Source organism: Phalacrocorax aristotelis, chromosome 4 (genome assembly GCF_949628215.1).
Source record: "Phalacrocorax aristotelis chromosome 4, bGulAri2.1, whole genome shotgun sequence".
Lineage (NCBI taxonomy): Eukaryota > Metazoa > Chordata > Aves > Suliformes > Phalacrocoracidae > Phalacrocorax > Phalacrocorax aristotelis.
This window is the reverse complement of record NC_134279.1, coordinates 20,847,783-20,865,879: the sequence shown is the minus strand read 5'-3', so window position 1 is coordinate 20,865,879 and position 18,097 is coordinate 20,847,783. Positions and strand designations below refer to the sequence as shown.

Below are 18,097 nucleotides of genomic sequence, written 5' to 3'. Positions count from 1 at the left end.
CTGGAATGATGCAGCATAATTGTCATCTTATAAATTGTAGCCCTGCACTAACATTTCCCCTGACTGATCATCTCCTAACCTGCTGCTTTTATAAATACGTTGGGAGTCATATTCCTTGTCCTCTTGGTGAATATTTTCACTTCAACCTGAATATGTAGTTCTAATGGTCTTTTTGTCCAGAGCCCTGCTTTCAAGGCCGTTGACCAATGTTTCATAACATCTTGGTTCCCACATAAAAAGTCGAGCCACATGTCATTTTAAAGTAATGGTAATGTTACTTTTACAACGGCAGGCTGGTATTCTGTGCAAACCAACACAAACAACATGTGATCTTAAATCTAAAGTTGTAGATAACATTAGAAATTGGCATTATTCTAGGACTCACAAAAAAACCACGCTGTTTTGAGTTTGAGGTTTGGTGGGTTTTGTTCATCTGTTGACGCTGGACGCCCTTCGTTCATCCGGCTGAATGGCATCCTCAGCGAGGGCTGTGAAGCGACATTGAGAGGGAAAGAATTGCTGCTGGTTTCCAGTGATGTCCTGGGACTGGTGGGGCTCTGCGCAGCCTCCCAGCTGCAAAGTCAGCACCACAGAGGCTGACACCTATTGAAGCACTTGCTGCAGGCAGCTCCTTGTAGTTTGGGAAGCTATTTCCAGAGCCCAAAGACAAGCATGTAAAAGCTGCTGGCTGTCCAGGGACACCCACTGAGGTGCAGAATCCTGCTCCGTGCAGGTATTGTCTTCTGCCTTTGCTGAACCATCTCTGGTTAATGAGAATCTTGAATGATTGAATACTTAGATGACCATTTAAAATGAATGAAAAGCAAATTTCCCAGAAATACCAATGATAATTTCAAGAAACTCATAGTCCGCTCCCCATCCTGCTCTTCTCACCCCTGAAAAACAACCTGGAAGTGATGTGATGTTACTGAGGCCCGGGGACTGAGGTATAGTTGTGCTCATTGACCAGAGACGTTGCTTGTAGTTGCAACGAAGAGCGAGAATGTCAGATAGCGTCTCAGGCTTAAGCAGTAGCGCACACGCTGTTTGACTGTATCTTAGTACCAGCAGAAGCGGGGCAGGCCGGGGCTGTGCTCATCTCCATGGAAAAGGCTGCTCTGTGCCTCCAGCTCCGGCCGCGATAGCAGCCTCACCTGCGCTCAGCCCAGACAGCTGCCCATCAGGCAGGCAGATGGCACTTAAAAAATGGTCTGCACCCATGCACCCCCCTCCTTTTTTTTTTCTTTTTTTTTCCTTTTTTAGGGTGGCAGAACTTGCAACTTGCTTTACCAGCAGGTATATAGGAACTGGTATTGCCAGTATCAAACATTCAAAAAGAAGTAGCCTGTTCCCTCCCCTCCCCCCCCCCCCAAATTAATTATAATAAGGTTGGCTTTTAAATAAATGGACCATCTAAAAAAAGAAAAAAGGTGAGGGGGCACATGTGTTGGATTCCTGCCTGCCTGCATCTTATTTTGAAACCTGTAGGGTGCACTTGGGTCTCATGGTCTGTGTTTCCATTAAGAGATGGGAGTTCAAAATCAGACATTGCTTACGCATTTAAAAATAACAACGGCAAAAAAAACCCGGCCAGAATCTTCAGGTAGTTACTTTCTCCCAGAGAATCAAGGAAACGCACCTGTATCTGACACACCACAGATCTCAAGAGGCCTCTCTCTTCTTTTATCTGCCCATCATAATCCAGCTTTCTGTGCAGTCAATTCATGTCAGGGCCTGGTTTAAAACAAGTAACTCTATGGGACTGCAAAGAGCTTGCTGTGCAAGCGGAAAGCGGCAGCACTGCCTGCGTTTGAGGGTAAAAGCAGTACATTAGATAGTCAGCTCTTCATTTTGGAAGGTAATGTTTTTGTGGGATTTTTTTCCTTTCTACTAATACTAATATTTTTCACTAGGAGGTATACAGAGTATCAAATTTTAAAAAAGGATAAGCATTGTCTAACAGCTTATAAGCTCCTTTTCAACTAAACTTTCAGATGCCAACAAACCCCTGAAAAACAGGGAAGTGTTGCACAGTATAGCCATAAGCACGCAAAATCACAACAGTAAAAAGTCACAATAATGTGGAGCCTACAGCGCCTGTGATTACAGCCTCTATTTCACACACACACAGAGGTGTTAAATAAATGGGAAGAGGCAACTAGTGTAAATGTAAGCATATGAAAAGTAAGCGTCATAAGACCGTGGTCTTATCTCAGTACTTCCTTTTTTATTATTATTTTTTACTCTTTGCATTGACTCTTTGAGAAGGTCACAGCCAGAAAAAAAGCTGTGAGGCAATATGGTAAATTCCCTCTTAAGGAATATTTTTAGTTCTTTATTTTTTAAAAACATCATACTGTGCAGCTAAACCACATGTTGTAAAGCAGAGGCCCTGTCTGAAGACTGGTTTCCTCTCCCACGGCCAAGTAGCCTAAGTTGTCACTTTGCACGCAGACCCCTAGGCCTGGAGACACTTTCCCTCAGGTCTCTTGTTTTCCTCCGTCCCTGTGTGGCAGCAGGCTGATGTCAGGATGTTGGTAATGTGCAGGCTGCTGAATGGGTTTTAAACCCTTGTCTTCAGCCTTCATCAAGGGAAACCAAAAAATCAACTGAGGCTTAGGGCGAGTGAAGCTGGCATAAGAAAAGTTCAAGCAAAATTATGTTGCCTGTTATGCACCACAGTTAAACTGGAAGCCCTGGCCATGGGGTGGTGGGACTGCTGGGATTTTCTGAAGGTTTAAGAAAAAAGACTATACACGTTAATAGAGGAGAATTTCTTTTTGCCTGTGACTAAATGTGTGGGGGGGTGGGGTGCTACAAGTACTTGGTGGTGGCGTAGGGGAACATGCGGTATGTGCTGACCCCGCCATTACACTCATTCCTAAGCATTTAGGGGTTTTTATTTTTGGCTTTTGGCCAGTAAAGCCTGCCATGCTCTCCAGCCCCTGCCCACCCAGGGGAGACCCCCCCAGCCCTGCCTCACCTGCCCATGCCTCTCCTGGCAAGGTTGATGGCCTCCCTGAGGCTGGGGCAGGCAGGCTTGGCTTTTTTGGGCCAGTGCAGAAAGGTGGAGGTACGGGTTGACATTCTTGGCTGCTCTTAAGTAAAAGCCTGGTCACCCCAGATATCCATTTCTGTGCAGAAAACAAACTGCTCAGGGGTGTTGAGGTGCTGCTGTTCTTGTCTTTGTAGTCCTCTATCCCCTGGTGCTTTGCTTAGTCCAGGAAGGGCACACAATGAGAAGAAGGTTAAACTGACCCTAAAATACATGCAACAGCTTTTCCATTTACTCCAAGATATTTTTAACCTGCTCATAAATCAGAGGCAATGACGGGCTTCTGGCTTCAGCAACTAGAGATTCAGCTGCAGATGAAAAAACATTTGCTAATCAGCGGGGGTTTTCAAGTTCCTCTGTGTGATTATTCATCCTCATTACTACCATGAAGTACTAACTTCAATACCGAGCTAATATCTGAGTCATTGTGATGCTGCTGCTAAAAAGCACAATGTTGGCAGCCCTTGTGATGGGCTTCTAAGACTTGCAGTAGTTGTGCTTTTCTCAAATTTCAGCTGAAGCAAAATATTTAATTTCAAAAGTTTCAGCTTTCATTAAATAGGTATATTTCATTTTTATGCATGGTGATAGACAGCAATATAGAAATGTATCTATTCAATACATATAAAATGATGACCAGAAAATATGTATATTCACATATTTTTTATTTTGGCATCATAAGCATGCTTTGGCAATGTAATGCAACGCATTGTTGGGGGGGTGGTGGGTGTACACAGTTACAAATTTTGGGTTCAGTGGTGAGGTGACAGTGTGGTACGTGACACTTGTAGGAGTCCAGCGCTAACACCTGCCTTAAGCTCCAGCTCTCAGGCTTTATGGGTGAAGGGCTGTTTGACTTCACCATCCCTGGAGGAATTTAAAAGACATGTAGATGTGGCAGTTAGGGATGTGGTTTGGTGGTGGGATTGGCAGTGCTAGGTTCCTGGTTGGACCTGATGATCTTAAAGGCCTTTTCCAACCTAAATGAGTCTATGTAGCAAAGACCTGGGTCAATCAGGGTTGCTAGGCTGCCTGCCCAAGGCAAAACAAGAGACACATGAAGCGACTCCTATGAAATATGGCTAGGGCAAAGCACTTGGCAAATGAGAACGATCAATCAGCCTCATGGTTAGTAGGTGGGGGGCAAGGGCTTAACAATAGTTGCATGTACTGTTTCAGTAAAAACACTACATATAGAGCAATTATTGATTAAAACAAATTTTGATGAGTGTATTTAAAAACGTAGTGGACAGAAGTCGGAAGATGAAACAGTGGTTTGGGTTTTTTTAATTAACATGACATGTAATGGCAATCAAACAGACCGCACATATTTCTGGTAGTACTGAAGCTGTAACTATAAAAAAAAAAATAAAAAAAGACATTACTGCAACACCTCTGAAAGTGGAAGTGACCCTGTGTAGTCTTATAGTGTGTTTCAGTTGGAGTGACCTGAAGAAGTGCAGGACACTGCAGTTGCTATCTTTACAGAAAAGCTGCTAGGGAAGGCTGGGAAGTGCTGCTTGCTTTGATGGGCTTTCCCTCCTCAAATTAGAGTTAAGCCCTGGGACTTTCCCCCATATTTACATGCTGTTAGTGTTGGAAAAATCATAGAACCATAGAAAATCTCAAATAGGAAGGGACCTATAAGGATCAAGACATCACTTAGACCGACTCCAAAAAGTATATGCCGTGCTCTGGTTACATTAGGTGTATTTTCTGCTGCTAATAAAAAAAAAAAAGAAAACCTTCCTCCTTTCAGCCAACACCCCGTTCTGTTTTCAGAACATGTCTGTATTTTGATTTACTACTACTCCTCCTGTCCTTTCTCAGCTCTTTTAAGGCTCTCTTCTGTAGCCTGCTTTTACCTTGCAGCTGGCAGTACGTTTGCATGCACTGCAGGTTGCTGGATGAAAACGAAGCAGCCAGCCAGGGAGGCTGATGCAAGAAACTGCTGTGCCAGAGCCACTGAAACTGAGCAAAGGCTTTGGGGAGAAGCAGTTGATTTATCAAGCCAGGTAATCCTTCGCCTAAAAAGTAGTACCCTTGTGTGGCAAGTGGCTTATGTATTTCCTTTAATGAGCAAGAACTATGTATGCTGGAGTCATTCCCCATATGAAACATTTTAGGCCAGTTCATCTACCTATAGTGAAGTTTGACATAAATTTTTTAAAAGTGCTTCATGCTAGAACAGGCAGGGCTACGGAGCCCGCAGAGCTGTGATTTTTTTTTTTTTTTTTTTTAAATCCCCCAGCTTCTCACTGCTTTTTGCCAGCAAAGGACAAAGAAATTTGTGCCCAGCAAAAGTGACTGCTTTCTGCTACCCCGGCCCTGAGCAGCCCAGCAGCACAGGGGAAGAACTGCATCAACTGTATATATCCAGAGCTTGCAAACTGCCTTAGAGGTGAGGAGTGGTGAGACTAAACCCACATGTTGGTAGCAAGCAGCATCCAGCACATGCCACATCAGTCTGAAACCATTCCTAGTAATGAGGCTGAGAAAAAAAGCAAAATGTTCCTGTCAGAGAGCACGATGCAAGCATTGGATTGCAAGACTGGAAGTGAAGTTACAACTCTGGAAGGCAGTTCCAGCTCTGGAGTGCTCAACATAAGAAGGACGTGGACCTGTTGGAGCAGGTCCAGAAGAGGGACGCAGAAATGATCCGAGGGCTGGAGCACCTCTCCTACGAGGGCAGGCTGTGAGAGCTGGGGTTGTTCAGCCTGGAGAAGAGAAGGCTGCGGGGAGACCTTATTGCGGTCTTCCAGTACTTGAAGGGGGACTGTAGGAAAGATGGGGCAACCTCTTTAGGAAGGCCTGTGGTGACAGGACAAGGGGCAATGGTTTAAACTAAAGGAGGGTAGATTTGGACTGGCTATATGGAAAAAATTTTTTACTATGAGGGTGGTGAAACCCTGGAACAGGTTGCCCAGAGAGGTGATGGAGGCCCTGGAAACAGTCACGGTCAGGCTGGACGGGGCTCTGAGCAACCTGATCTAGTTGAAGATGTCCCTGCTCACTGCAGGGAGGTTGGACTAGCTGGCCGCTAAAGGTCCCTTCCAACCCAAACCATTCTGCGATTCTATGAAAAAAAAAAATCCCAAACAAGCTAGTTGTCAAAAACATACCTGAAATGGTTCTCCGATCCTCACTGTGATGAAGACCTCTCCTTTTCCCCTCCTCCCCCAGCACCTTCTAGCCCTTTCTGTAGTGGGGAACAGCTTCAGCAAATACTTTGCCCTTAGCTGAACATTAACTCACAGAACTAGTTTCCACTATTAACCTTCTGATTACACCCTGTGATTAACTCTGGCCACTGCTGCTGAGAGGGTGGCAGCCTTCACTTTTACAGCCCGGGGATTTTGTGCACCTTGTTTTGTGTGTCAGGGAATAGGGTAACATTTGGCTAAGCTTACTCAAGGTAGAAAAGTGGCTTTTTTGGACATAAATGCCTTGGCTTTGACTTAATACAAATAACACTAACACAAAATGAGCACAAAGTGCTCGACGCCGGTGTAATTTTGTTGTGCGGGACCACATAACCGGGGTCCGTAGCCCTGACAAAAGCGAGGTGCTGGCGTCCTGCCTGCACGCCTCCCAGGTTAAATCAGCAGTTTCTAATACACCCGAGAAAAGAGCCGGATGTTTGGCCTCAAGGAGACCTGACGCACATTTGCATCTATCATTCCTCTTCAAAATGCCAAGTTATTGCCATTTCTTAGTGGTGAAGCATAAGGTGCATGCGACTAATGTGCAGCACCCATGTGTGCAGGGTGTTTCGGTGCAGAACAAGCTCTGGGCTCAGGTGGAACCTGGAATTCCTTTTTTATTTTTTTTCCCTTGGGCTTTGTTCTGCCGGCACTGTGCTGAGGTGTACCCGCTGCTACATCCGCCCTTCGTCACAGACTGCTACCCTGTCATGTGTAACCGTGCCTCCCTCCAGCAGCCACGGGCCTTCGCCCATCCCAAAGGGGAAATCTTGCAGTGCTGGGAAGGAACAGGGAAGTCGGGTTGGATCCTGGGATCCTGCCAAAGAGGAAAAGTCTGTGGGGAAAAAAAATGAGGAGGCTGTTTCTACTGGAGGAGCTATGGATGTGTGTTTGCATAATAAATAAAAATCCATCTGACTTCCGTCAGTGAAAGCTGGGGGTGACACAACCCACAAAATGTCCCTGGAGATGCGGGCAGGCTCTGGGAAGGCACCGTAACTAGCATGTGGAACAGGCTACTAAATATAGCACTGGAAGCTGCAATCAGGGATATGTTTTCTGCAATGCCAGCCAATTAGAGGGAGTGACATTAAATTGGTATAGACTTTCCACCAATTTCCATATTGCAGCTCTTTCTTTTCTAGACACTCCTTTTGTAGAAAGAACTGTTGAAATCGTGTGTCTCTAGGTGATCTTTGGTGCTGATACTGCGATAGCAATGCTGCGATTGCACCACTGGAAGGAGTGCAAGAAGAAATACGGCCATCAAGGGCTTTATAGCTGCTGCTAAATCAATTACATACATTTTTATTTAGAAGTAGCATAGCACATACTTCTCTTTCACACACTCATACTTCAATATATCCTGTTAAGGCTATTTCACAGCCAAAGGAGTACCTGCCACTCTGGCAGAGGTCTGCCTGCTGCTGAATGCCACTGATTGACCGCTTCCACAGCTGGCTGGGAGGAACGGGCTGGGTCCTCAGCTTGTGCCTCAGAGCTGTGCCAGGAGGACCTGACCTGCATCAGCTGTGGTTGCACCTGCCCTGCTGGACGGCCGCAGATCTGAGACCCTCATCTCAGGAGTTACCCTTCTGAGCCCATGGAAACAGGGCGGCATTCGAACAAGGACCAGTGACACGTAATCTCTGCATGCTTGCAGTAAAATCTAATTGCTCTGTTCAAGCAGCAAACACTGTTGAATTAGACTCAGTATGTACCACCTCATACTGTAATGACTAGTTCCAGAATAGTATATCTGGATGGGACCGTAGCTTCCACCCAGAAACAATGCAGTGGTTGAGCAGTGCATTTTAGCAACAAACTACTTCTGTCAAGTTTCTCCTTTCAAAGGCAAAAATCTGTTTTAGACTAAAGGAGAATCAAAGCCACACTGCTTTTAGCTACTAGCAATCACAATAACCTCTCAGGGAGTCTTACTTTCTTTTAATCTACGAGAACAGCAGCTTATGTTAATCAAGGAGAAAAACCCCAACATTTCATCGCAGACTGTTTGGAGTTATGCCAGAAGCATCTGAGGATGGGGAAAGTAGTCACACTCGGTGCTTTGATGCTCGCTGACAGGCACTATACCAGAGGAAAAAAGCACAGCATCACTTTTTGAATTACAATGTTTGAATTACTTTAATATAGGCATTAAAACATTGATACCTTCAAATGGACATCCACAATGACACCAACTGTGTTTTGGTTGATGTAGGCAAACATATGAAGGTATTTTGAGGGGAAGCCAGAAAGAATTTGGCTACTGTGGCATGTAGTCAAACTTCCAGTCGCCAGAATAGGACCTGCAGCCCCGAGTTACACTGCTGGCCTGAGCTGCGAGGGACGGGGGCAGCAGTTCCCCCAGCCAAAGCTGGGCAGCAGAGGAAGGGCTGCGGAGGGAGGCTGATGGTTAGGGCTGCTCTCTTGATCCGACCACCTTTCTTTATAATCTCAGCCATTAATAATCGTAATGGTTAAAGTCACTAACAGACACTTGGTAAGCACCTTACGTACAAAGGGGTGCCAGAGTCCACTAGGACTTCCTCAATATGCAGCTGAGGGTATTTTCCTGTTTGAGATTACAAGAGAAGGCATAAACCATCTTCAAATATAAGCTCTTAAAAATGTGAAGAAATTTAGTCCTAGGAATTTTACAAATAATTTCGTAGAAACTAACTGTCCACCTCTGCACCTCACCAACTGAAGAGACTACAAAGTTGGACGGGATTTGCTAACTTACATATGCCAGGATTAATTGCATCCCATAATGCTAATTTTTTATGAGGTAGCTGTGGCAAGCTGTTTTGGAACCAAGGGCATTTTACGTGCACATGCGATAAGCATGAACTCACTCAGAGGACTGCCTGGCATTTTGCCTGTACAGTGCTTTCATCAGGCAAAGGTCTTCATTTAGGTGTCCAAGTCCCTTCACTAGTGTTATGATAAATATTTTAGTCTCTAGAAAAAGAAGAGAAGAATTTAATTCCCTCTTCTCTTGGGAGTGGGAAAGGCACCTTATATGCTGCAACGAGACAAATCTTATCTGAGGTCATTCATGAAGTTACATACCTGATGGTGGGCATGACTTAATCCTACTACTCACAGCACCTTCTCAAGATGGGAACATACTTTCCAAGTCCTGTTCAAACGAATATGCTGTGTTAATTTACACAGTGGGATAAGTAATCTACCACTTCATGCTCAAGGTCTGCAGGCAAGATACTCACTCGACAGGCACCTCTAAGCCTACCTGAAAGTGAAGCGTAAAGTACATACAGGAACTTTATGCATCTCAGGAGATGATGGAAGCTGACTGGAAGCTGTGGTTCCTCCAACAAAGGACCCTGGGCTAGATCTGCAATAAGTTTTAGCAGAACAGCCCCCAGAATAAGCATTTTTTTAAAGCTTTGTCTCCAAAGTCAAAATAGAAGAACCTGAACTGAATTCAGAGTATCTGAGTTAGTCTGTCAGAGTTGTTACCACGACTCCAGTTCCTACCACACTCCAGCATTACACTTCAGCACTAGAACTAATTGTACCGGCACATGTACACCCCACAGAATCCACATTTTGACAGGGGTACCTGAATGGCATTGGCAAGGCTTTGTGTCATAAATTCCACCTGCCCCCATCCCTGCCAGAAGAAAAGGAAAAGCTCTCTGAAGCTCAGTAATGAAGTGGCTCCTTCATTATCCTTCACCCACTATCGTATCAATCAAATAATTCATTGGGTAAGGGAGAGAAATTGAGATAGCGTTTGAAGGGGGGAAATACTCCACAACCGGTTTCTTTTAAAAATGAGTTGTATTTAATATTTGAACGCCTAAGGCTAGCACTGCTAGACAAATTGCATTATGAATTCTAGTGGAATAAAACATGATTTAAGTACAAAAGCTGGAGGAAAAAATGCTCACGCTTTCCAGAGGCAATGAGGTATTTTAACTATACAAAGTCTGAAAGTCCAGAAACATCTGCAGATCTTCCCCTTTGCACGGTGATCTTTGCTGAACATTGGGCATTCAGTAGTTCTCTCTTTCTGTGTGTGTTTTTCAGAAGGCCAAGGAAAAGTGCATAACCATCTTTAAAGATGAAGGGCTTCTTACATCTGCCTTGCCATATTTTTAGACTAGTAGCTTTAAAACATTCGACCACTTTTTCAAGCCATTCTGATATATGGTGGAGGTTTGGATGTGTCTTCCTCTGCATCTAAGTCCTGGGCTGAAAACCGATCTGGGAAGTTACAAATTCTGTCCCGAGGGCCTGCGTGGGGAAGGAAAGAGGAAACCATTAAACCTGGTGTAGGTACTCGCACAAAATCCTGTGTTCCTTTTGGCTTGGAGTTTTTTGGTTATCGGGACTTTGGCCTGGGATGTAAAGCTTATTCAGGATGTTCCTTCCACATCCCTGGTGAATATCCAAATACATGGAGGGAAACAGTTACTCACTTTGTACAGCGCAAACCATTTCCACAGCCTGATTTTGGTCCTCACTAGGTTGCAACCATTCCTATGAATGAAACAAGGCCATCAAAAACCGCATCTGTGAGTTTGCCCAGGAAGGTTTACCTGAACTCATTCTAAAAGTCTGTGTAGTCCACTCCTCCTAACAAGTTTTAGTTTGAAAGTTTAAAGTCAGCTTCATGTTACACGCTCGGTATCTTTAGTAAAGAACGGCTGCCTTGTAACCTCTACCCATTAATTCCCTACCGAACAAGATGGTCGGACATGCATGTTTAATAGAGCATCGGAATTACTCTAGTAGAGGAATAGCTGGTATTTACTGAGTTCTCTTACCAGAGACATGCAGCTTGTGCCCCATCACTTGAGGTAGAGTCCTCATAAATTATCAGTAAAATGTGGTGTGTTGTTGCCCCTACACTTCACACGTGGTACAGGGGATATTTTTATTACTGAATTTGTAGTTGTAGGGATAAGGGATCTTGGTGTGTAAGTACCAGTAAGTCTCCAAAATGCTGTACCAGGAGCAACTGTTGGTTTAAGGGTGAGGGAAAAAGGCGCAGCTTTTGAGGAGAGCAGGAATTCATAGGAAATGGGACCACAGTAGCTGGAGCACTAATGGTCTGGAAAATGGAGATAACTTATGCTAGGTCTTACCCAAGACTGTAAATAAGAAGGGGGTAGTAAAGTAGTAAAAAGAAAAATACAAAAACCGTAACACCCTTCTAACACCCACTTAATTTCTTAGAATTGACCCTGGGTGACTGAGGTAGAGCTGAGGTTAGGTTTACAGAAGACAAACACATCTTCTCCACAGTTTCTCCCCCTCCTACCCACACTTAGTACAAATAAATGGGTGCCCTGGGTGCCTCACTCACCATCCCAGTTACACTATCGTAGCACGAGCAGCATGGAAGACTCCGGCATCCCAAGTAAGCCATCACCAACACAATAGCAGCACTGCAGATAGATGCCGCTAGCATGGCTATGTTAGCACCCTTGACTACTTTATTAAGTATGAACTTCTGCAAGCAGAAAAAGAAATGTTAAAGCCATATTCAAAAAGTGAAGCTCTCCACCAGAAAATATTCTAATGACTTGCAAGAATATTGCGATTGAATCATAGGAGATTGATTCCGAGTCAGTGTTATTTAAGGCTTTTCTTCCTGTGCTCTGAAGAACAAGCCAAGTGTGAACCTCAAATAGGAAAAGAGCAAGCAGTAAAATAAGGCTTCTGATTAAATGTAAGATTCTATGCAATGGCATCAGGTTTGGAAACAGCTTTAACAATGAGTAGAAACCCAAGGGATGGCTGCTCCTCTTCACACTGAATACGAGAAATGTCTTACTATACTGCACCTTAGCAGCCTGACATTTCAATTTGTCCTGCAATAAACTATTGAACAGCTTCATCTATCTGGAATACCTTCATCCCCACAAGAAGCCATCACTTGTACCAGGTTTGTGGCACAAAACAGCCAACTCATTCCTTCTTTTCAGCTTTACTGTGGAGGATACACTTGACATAATAGCCAGTTTTAACCAGCTGACCTGTAACCGCTGTAACTTTATCACCTGAGGTGCATGCTGGAAAGGATTTGAGCCTAGCAATTGCTGTCTCAGACCAGGCCAGGAATACGGCTGGCAGCTCCCCCTTTTCATGAGCAGCACCGTAATTGTTTATTTTCTGGCACAACCCAATCCCTTCTGTGCTCAGCAGCAGCAGCAAACCCCACTGTAGCGTGTTTAGGGACACACCTAGTATGCACGCCTCCGGGGACAAGCTGTTGCTCTCAAGCAGCTGTTTCTCAGACCGGTGTTAGCTCACATAGCCACCGAACTAGCCGTGCTGCAGGAGCTAGCTATAAAACACCTATCCGGCCCTGCATGGGTTTTGTGGTTTTCGGTACCTAACTTGATTCTTAACTGCAGACTTATACAAAGGTTCTAAAACAAGCACCCTGCTGCCGGCACCACTTCAAACTCTTATTTAGGCACCCTGGAAGTCTGGTTCTGCTTCCAAGTCATACCTAGCAATGTCTGCAGATTAAGACAGTCATGCTTCCCAGCAATAAGCATGATATCAGTACTTACGGTATGGATAACATGGACTGGGGCAGAACTCAGCTCCTCCTCTTCACCATAGTTGAGTGTGAGTGAGCTATAAACTATTACAATGAGGATGGCAACACAAGAAATTATGGAAGCAACTATCAGCACATTCACCTAGACACAGAAATTAAAGGAGAAAAAGAAAGGGAGCAGGAATTAAAACTATCCTCTGAAAAATCCATGCGATTAATACAGACAAAATGCACTAACAAGCATTGCACGTACCGGCCTTTGACCTCCCGTAACACTAAAAAGCACCTGGTAGCAACAGTCACTTGGAAGCCAAACACAGAGCAGTAAAGGTTTCCATGATACTGAATTTCTGACTGAGTCCCAAGTCTTAACCGCAGGTGCTGGCTCGACCCAAAGCCTTTGTTCTTAGAGATCTCTTGCTTATAAACCATACCTCCCCTTGGAGTTTACATGGCTGGAGAGACCTGCCTGGGAAATGTAAGCCAATTAACTTGTTTCCTATTTTAGTGCACGCAGTTCTTAATAACAGGAAGGAACACCAAAAGAAATGCATTCAAAAGCAAGTGTCTTTACAGATTTTTGCTTGTTATTAGAGCCAGCACTTGTCTGCTGCAGCAGAAAGTGAGGTAACGCTGCATCCTCCTTTTACTTAGGAATGTGGCAGCTTTTGTGAAGATAACTCGAGGAAATACGCTCTCAGTGCTTCAGAAGGACCAGCCAGCTTATTCCCTACCAAAACCATTTTCGATTGCCCTGACATTTTGCCGCTGTCCTGCACACACACAACCACCCACACACCCCCACCCAACCCCTACCCCCCTCGGCTTACAAGAACTGGGTTCTTCCTCTGAGAGGAAAACAAAGCCAGGACGCCTGGGACTCCCATCACCTGCAGAGCACAAAAGGAGCTGGTAACTGGGAGACAAGTATCAGATTTAGAAGATCAACTACTACAGAGCAGAGGGAAGGCCCTCGTTTTCAAGGCTTGGATCAGAGTAACTTAGGTCAGAAACGGAAAGAGGATTACTGATTTCTTCTGTTTTTCTCTGCAACAACTCCTGGGAGCAGGACACTGCATGAAATGCATCTTCCCACTCACTACCCCCACGACAGCAATCCTCCAACTGGCTTTACAGCTCTGATGAAATAATAAAACTGATTAAATAAGTAAGTCCAATTTAAGTGCTAAAAACATGCACTGCTTTCCCAAGTCTTTATGCATTTTGTAGATGGAAGAAAGGCATTACTGAAAGGAGACGGGCAGCCTCTGGATGGGAGAGCGTGCTTCAGTGCGACTCCCTTGCGGCACGGCTCGCCAGGGCACCAACATCAGGGCGCTGAACGCCATGGAGTGAGGATGCCCGCTGCCCACTCCTCGCTGCAGTACACGGAATTAGTGGCACTGTGCTGTGGGATGCAGATCATCACCCAGATGTTCATCTGCCTGATGTGAGGACGAAGCGTTCCCCTCCTAATCTTCGGTGGCCTCTCTGTGGTCATTATGCTTCTGCAAAAAAACCCTGTTGACTGCCACTATACCTCATTTTCTTTATTATCCAGTAGAAACGTATTTTATTTTGCTCCTTCAGAGGGAGGTTCGCTTGCACTCTCCTGCCTATACCACAGAGTAAGGTAACTTCTATTATCTGGGTCCAAAGCAGGAAACCAGGGGAGAGCTGGCAAGAAGTCCTGGCCTCCCTCCCACCCCCAAGCCGAGCACTAGTAGGTAGCAGTGGAGGGAAAAAAAAACAAACCCACAAAACAAAGCATAGAAAATATAGTGCCACTTTACCATCCCAGCCCAAACTGGAGCTCTGGTTTTGCTCAGCTGAGACTCTGTTCTGAAAATGCTGTCTATGAACCCGCTGACGACGCACACCGTGCTGAAGGCTATCTGGAACAGACCCAGCACGACCATGTTCCTCTGGTTAAAGATGAAGTACCGATAGCGATCCATTCTACTTTGATTCACACATCAACCCGCACACGCGGAGACCGGAAAGCTGCGCCGTGGCCCTCCAGGGAAGGGGAGAACAGCTTTTCCTAGGCAGGAGAAAGAAGGGACAGAGCATCAGCACGCCAGGAGCACGGGTGGGTGCGCAGGGACCTGCGGCACGGCAGGACCACGCGTGCCCCAGCGGCACAGAGTTCGTCTCTTTCTGATCGGCAGCAGAGAAAGCGAGCAAAGGTGAGCGGGCTTCTTGAGAAATCCCTCACGCTGCTGGGAGGCCGGTGCCCGGGACACCGCCTCTGATGTTTTCGGGTAGAGACGGGCGATCTCCACGCCAGGCCCCGCCGCTCACCTTTTTCCTTCGCGGGTTTCTGCGGCCCGGAAAGGTGCGCTTGGGCTTTGTTGCTTTGAGAAGACAGAGCTCGGCGGCTCGCCAGGAAACCGCTCCGACGCCGGCCCCCCCCTCGCTGCTGCCCGGCACCCAGCGTTAACGGCCCGGGACCCCGCCCGCCCTGTCTCCCGTCTGTCTGTCTGTCCGTCCGCCCGCCCGTCCGTACCCACCCCGCTGGCCCGCGGCAGCTCCTCACCTGAGGCGGGAGCGGAGGGGAGGGCAGGGGGCGGCCGGCCCTCAGCGGCGCTGCTCGGCGGCGGCTCCGGGCCCCGCCCGGCACCGGGGCAGGTACGGGGAAACCTCCGGCTCCGGCTCCGCCTCCGGGGGTAAAAACAAACAAACAAACAAAAAAAAGTCCCGAGTCGGTGCGAAAAGAAACCGAAGACGCTGGGAGAGGCCCCGCCGTGCCGGCGGCCCTGCCCTGCCCTGCCCCGCCCGCGGCCCCCCCGGGGGCGCCGGGCCCCGCGGCAGGCAGGGCAGCCCCGGGGGGGGGGGGCGGCGGGCTCAGAGCCGCCCCTTTGCTGCCGAACTGCGGCCTTAAGTGCTGCTCTCGCGTGACGAACCTGTCATGACTTGTGCGATCAGTTTAAGTTGATAGGCAAGGGCTCCCCTGGCATGCAGCTGCCCTCTCTCCTCTGGAAAGAGCCCACCCAAGCGCCTCTAGCCAAATCCGGCCCTACTAAGCACCGCACTAAAGCGTGCCTACCCTTCAGACATTAAGATTCAACTCACAGCTTGGCTCTCATTTCTCTAAACAAGCCCACAGCACCCCCATGGTGTGAGCAAAGGATGGTCACACCAGTGTTGGGCTGGAAGGCAGCCCGGCTGGGTAAAGCCAGCCCAGCGCAGCAGCATCCTTCACAGAGCTCGATTTGGAGATAATACAAACGCATAGCAAGCACTCACCCTTCCAGCTTTAGGACTGTGAAGGTTCAACAGGCAACGCCAAGGCCCAACAAGTCCCTTCACCACCCTTGCAAAGGGGAGAGCACAGCCTTCGCACCCCTACGCCCAGCACGCAGGCACGAGGGCCGTGAGTTACCACCGAAAGCGCGGGGATCACGGAGGAGGGCAGGGCAGGCACCCAGGCGCTGCCCCTTTCCTCGCCGCTCACCCAGCGGGACACGTACAGAGAATCAGGAGACAGAGCAGCAGGTTACCAGCCCGGAAGGCACTGCTGCTGCCTCAGGGTCAGCAACGGCAAAAGAAAAACATACCGGTTTAAAATACAACTGTTAAAGACATTTTTGGCATACACAGGGCAGGATGTTCTTCCATACCACAACACAACTGTTCACTATTAATACAGGGTGGCCTAGAAGCGTGTTAACTGTGCGCCAACCCCTGCTCCTGTGCATCGGCAATATCCATGGCTGCAGTACCCAAGCGAGGAGAAATCAGAGAAGCCCAAAACCATGACACACAAACAACAAGGAGAGACAACAGTTCTGTTGAATATTTTAATATCTGCATTGCCTTCATAGCGCAATTAAAGCAATCTTTAAAATTCACTTATTACAAATATTGTGTCAAGTCTATTTTCCCATTTTTCTTACTTCCTTGCACATACACCCAAACACACTATAAAAACCTCATTCATAACATCAAAGGAAGGGCAATCATCATTCATGTAAACATCTTTCTTAGAGTTATCCATTTTTTAAAATTCATGAATAAACCTACAGATGTTCAGTAAGGCTCATAGTTCGAGTACAAATGTCATAAAACACCTATCAAGTACTGTATACAAGTTAAATACTCCGGGGTTAACTGTTAGCACACATATAAGCTTACCCCAAGGATTATTCTTTAGCACTTAGTTCTTCAGAACAGAGACACCCAGTAATTATGGGCTGAAGAGTATTAAAATAGCAGAAGGCCCAGCATAAACTGTTAGGTAACACACAATTTTAGTCTGGATCTTAGCTCAAGAGTTAAATTCAGCACAGTTAGAGTAGGGAAGGTTTTCTAGGAGGAAATCTGCAGAAAGGAGGGATGGGTCTGTTTGTACACTATCACGGAGGGACAAGCTGAGAGGTATGTCCTGAAGATGTGACTGGCCTTGCTATTGCAATTATTTATGACAGCCATGTGTAATGCTGCATAAATACTTTCCCAAATAGCAGAAACGACCATTTGTAATTGTAAAGATCACTTGTTGCATCTCCCCTTAAAAAAAAAAATTATCTACTTATTGGTAATCAATTACACTTGCATCATACAAAAAGACATCCTTTCAAATTTGGTTTAGATCTTACTGGAACTTTTTTTTTTTAAATATTCATTCTACCATGAAAATATTTCATACAAACATCATTTTACATACAAATATGTTAAAACTTGTGAAGAGGGTCTTCCCACACGATTTTTATGGCTTGAACATTTAATTGCTTAGAATTTTTGTATATAGATTTATCCTGGAAAAAAAAAAAGTAGTTACAGTAATACTGGTAGAGAAAGAGGGCAGGAGCTTCAATTGCCTGAAGACAGAAGAGTGCCAAGAGGAGGGCCCATTCAACAGATAGTGTGACCTTAGTGTTCAAAAACCTTTGATCTGGGGCAAGTAAACATGCACTCAATCTTGCACCTTTTGTTTTTTTTTTTTTTAAAAAAATCCCTTATAAGACCGCTTAGAAATGCTTTGTCCAAAGATACAGTTCTCACATTTCCAGTACACAAAGCAGAAGGAACAAGCTCTCCCCAGGGCGCAGGTGACTGTGAAGCCCATTCACACCCCAGGTACAGCTGCTCCCACGCCTGCGTTCCTCGCCCAAATGCTCTCAGCATATGACAGTGCGGTGTAAGTGAGGAAGAGGCGTCTAATGCAGCACCCCAGCAGATAAGGAGACACTTCAGCAACATTGTTTTCAAAGCAATTGGGGTTTTTTGTTTGTTTGTTTTTGTTTTTTAAGTGCTTGGAGGTGAATTCCTTAGGCACCCACAGCTCCA

The 18,097-nt window shown here is 46.1% G+C and overlaps 1 protein-coding gene and 1 long non-coding RNA gene across 4 annotated transcripts; both read right to left on the bottom strand.

Moving 5' to 3' along the window:
• Positions 1–3,143: 3,143 nt before the first annotated feature.
• On the bottom strand, positions 3,144–6,294 carry LOC142056178 (uncharacterized). Its single transcript, XR_012660251.1, has 3 exons — positions 6,178–6,294; positions 4,921–5,082; positions 3,144–3,922 (listed from the first exon to the last, which is right to left on the bottom strand). It is a non-coding gene; the product is annotated as an uncharacterized LOC142056178 (long non-coding RNA).
• Positions 6,295–10,049: 3,755 nt separating this feature from the next.
• LOC142056177 (uncharacterized) lies at positions 10,050–15,585 on the bottom strand. Of its 3 annotated transcripts, none has more exons than XM_075090554.1 (7): positions 15,345–15,585; positions 14,599–14,849; positions 13,636–13,695; positions 12,816–12,947; positions 11,600–11,746; positions 10,710–10,770; positions 10,050–10,524 (listed from the first exon to the last, which is right to left on the bottom strand). In XM_075090554.1, the coding sequence occupies exons 2-7, from the start codon at positions 14,761–14,763 to the stop codon at positions 10,421–10,423; spliced, it is 669 nt and encodes a 222-aa protein (XP_074946655.1). In that variant the 5' UTR covers positions 14,764–14,849; positions 15,345–15,585; the 3' UTR covers positions 10,050–10,420. The 3 variants fall into 3 exon arrangements, with proteins under 3 accessions (XP_074946655.1, XP_074946656.1, XP_074946657.1); XM_075090555.1 differs by lacking the exon at positions 15,345–15,585 and adding an exon at positions 15,110–15,321; XM_075090556.1 differs by lacking the exon at positions 10,710–10,770 and having other exon boundaries at positions 15,345–15,576.
• Positions 15,586–18,097: the final 2,512 nt, after the last annotated feature.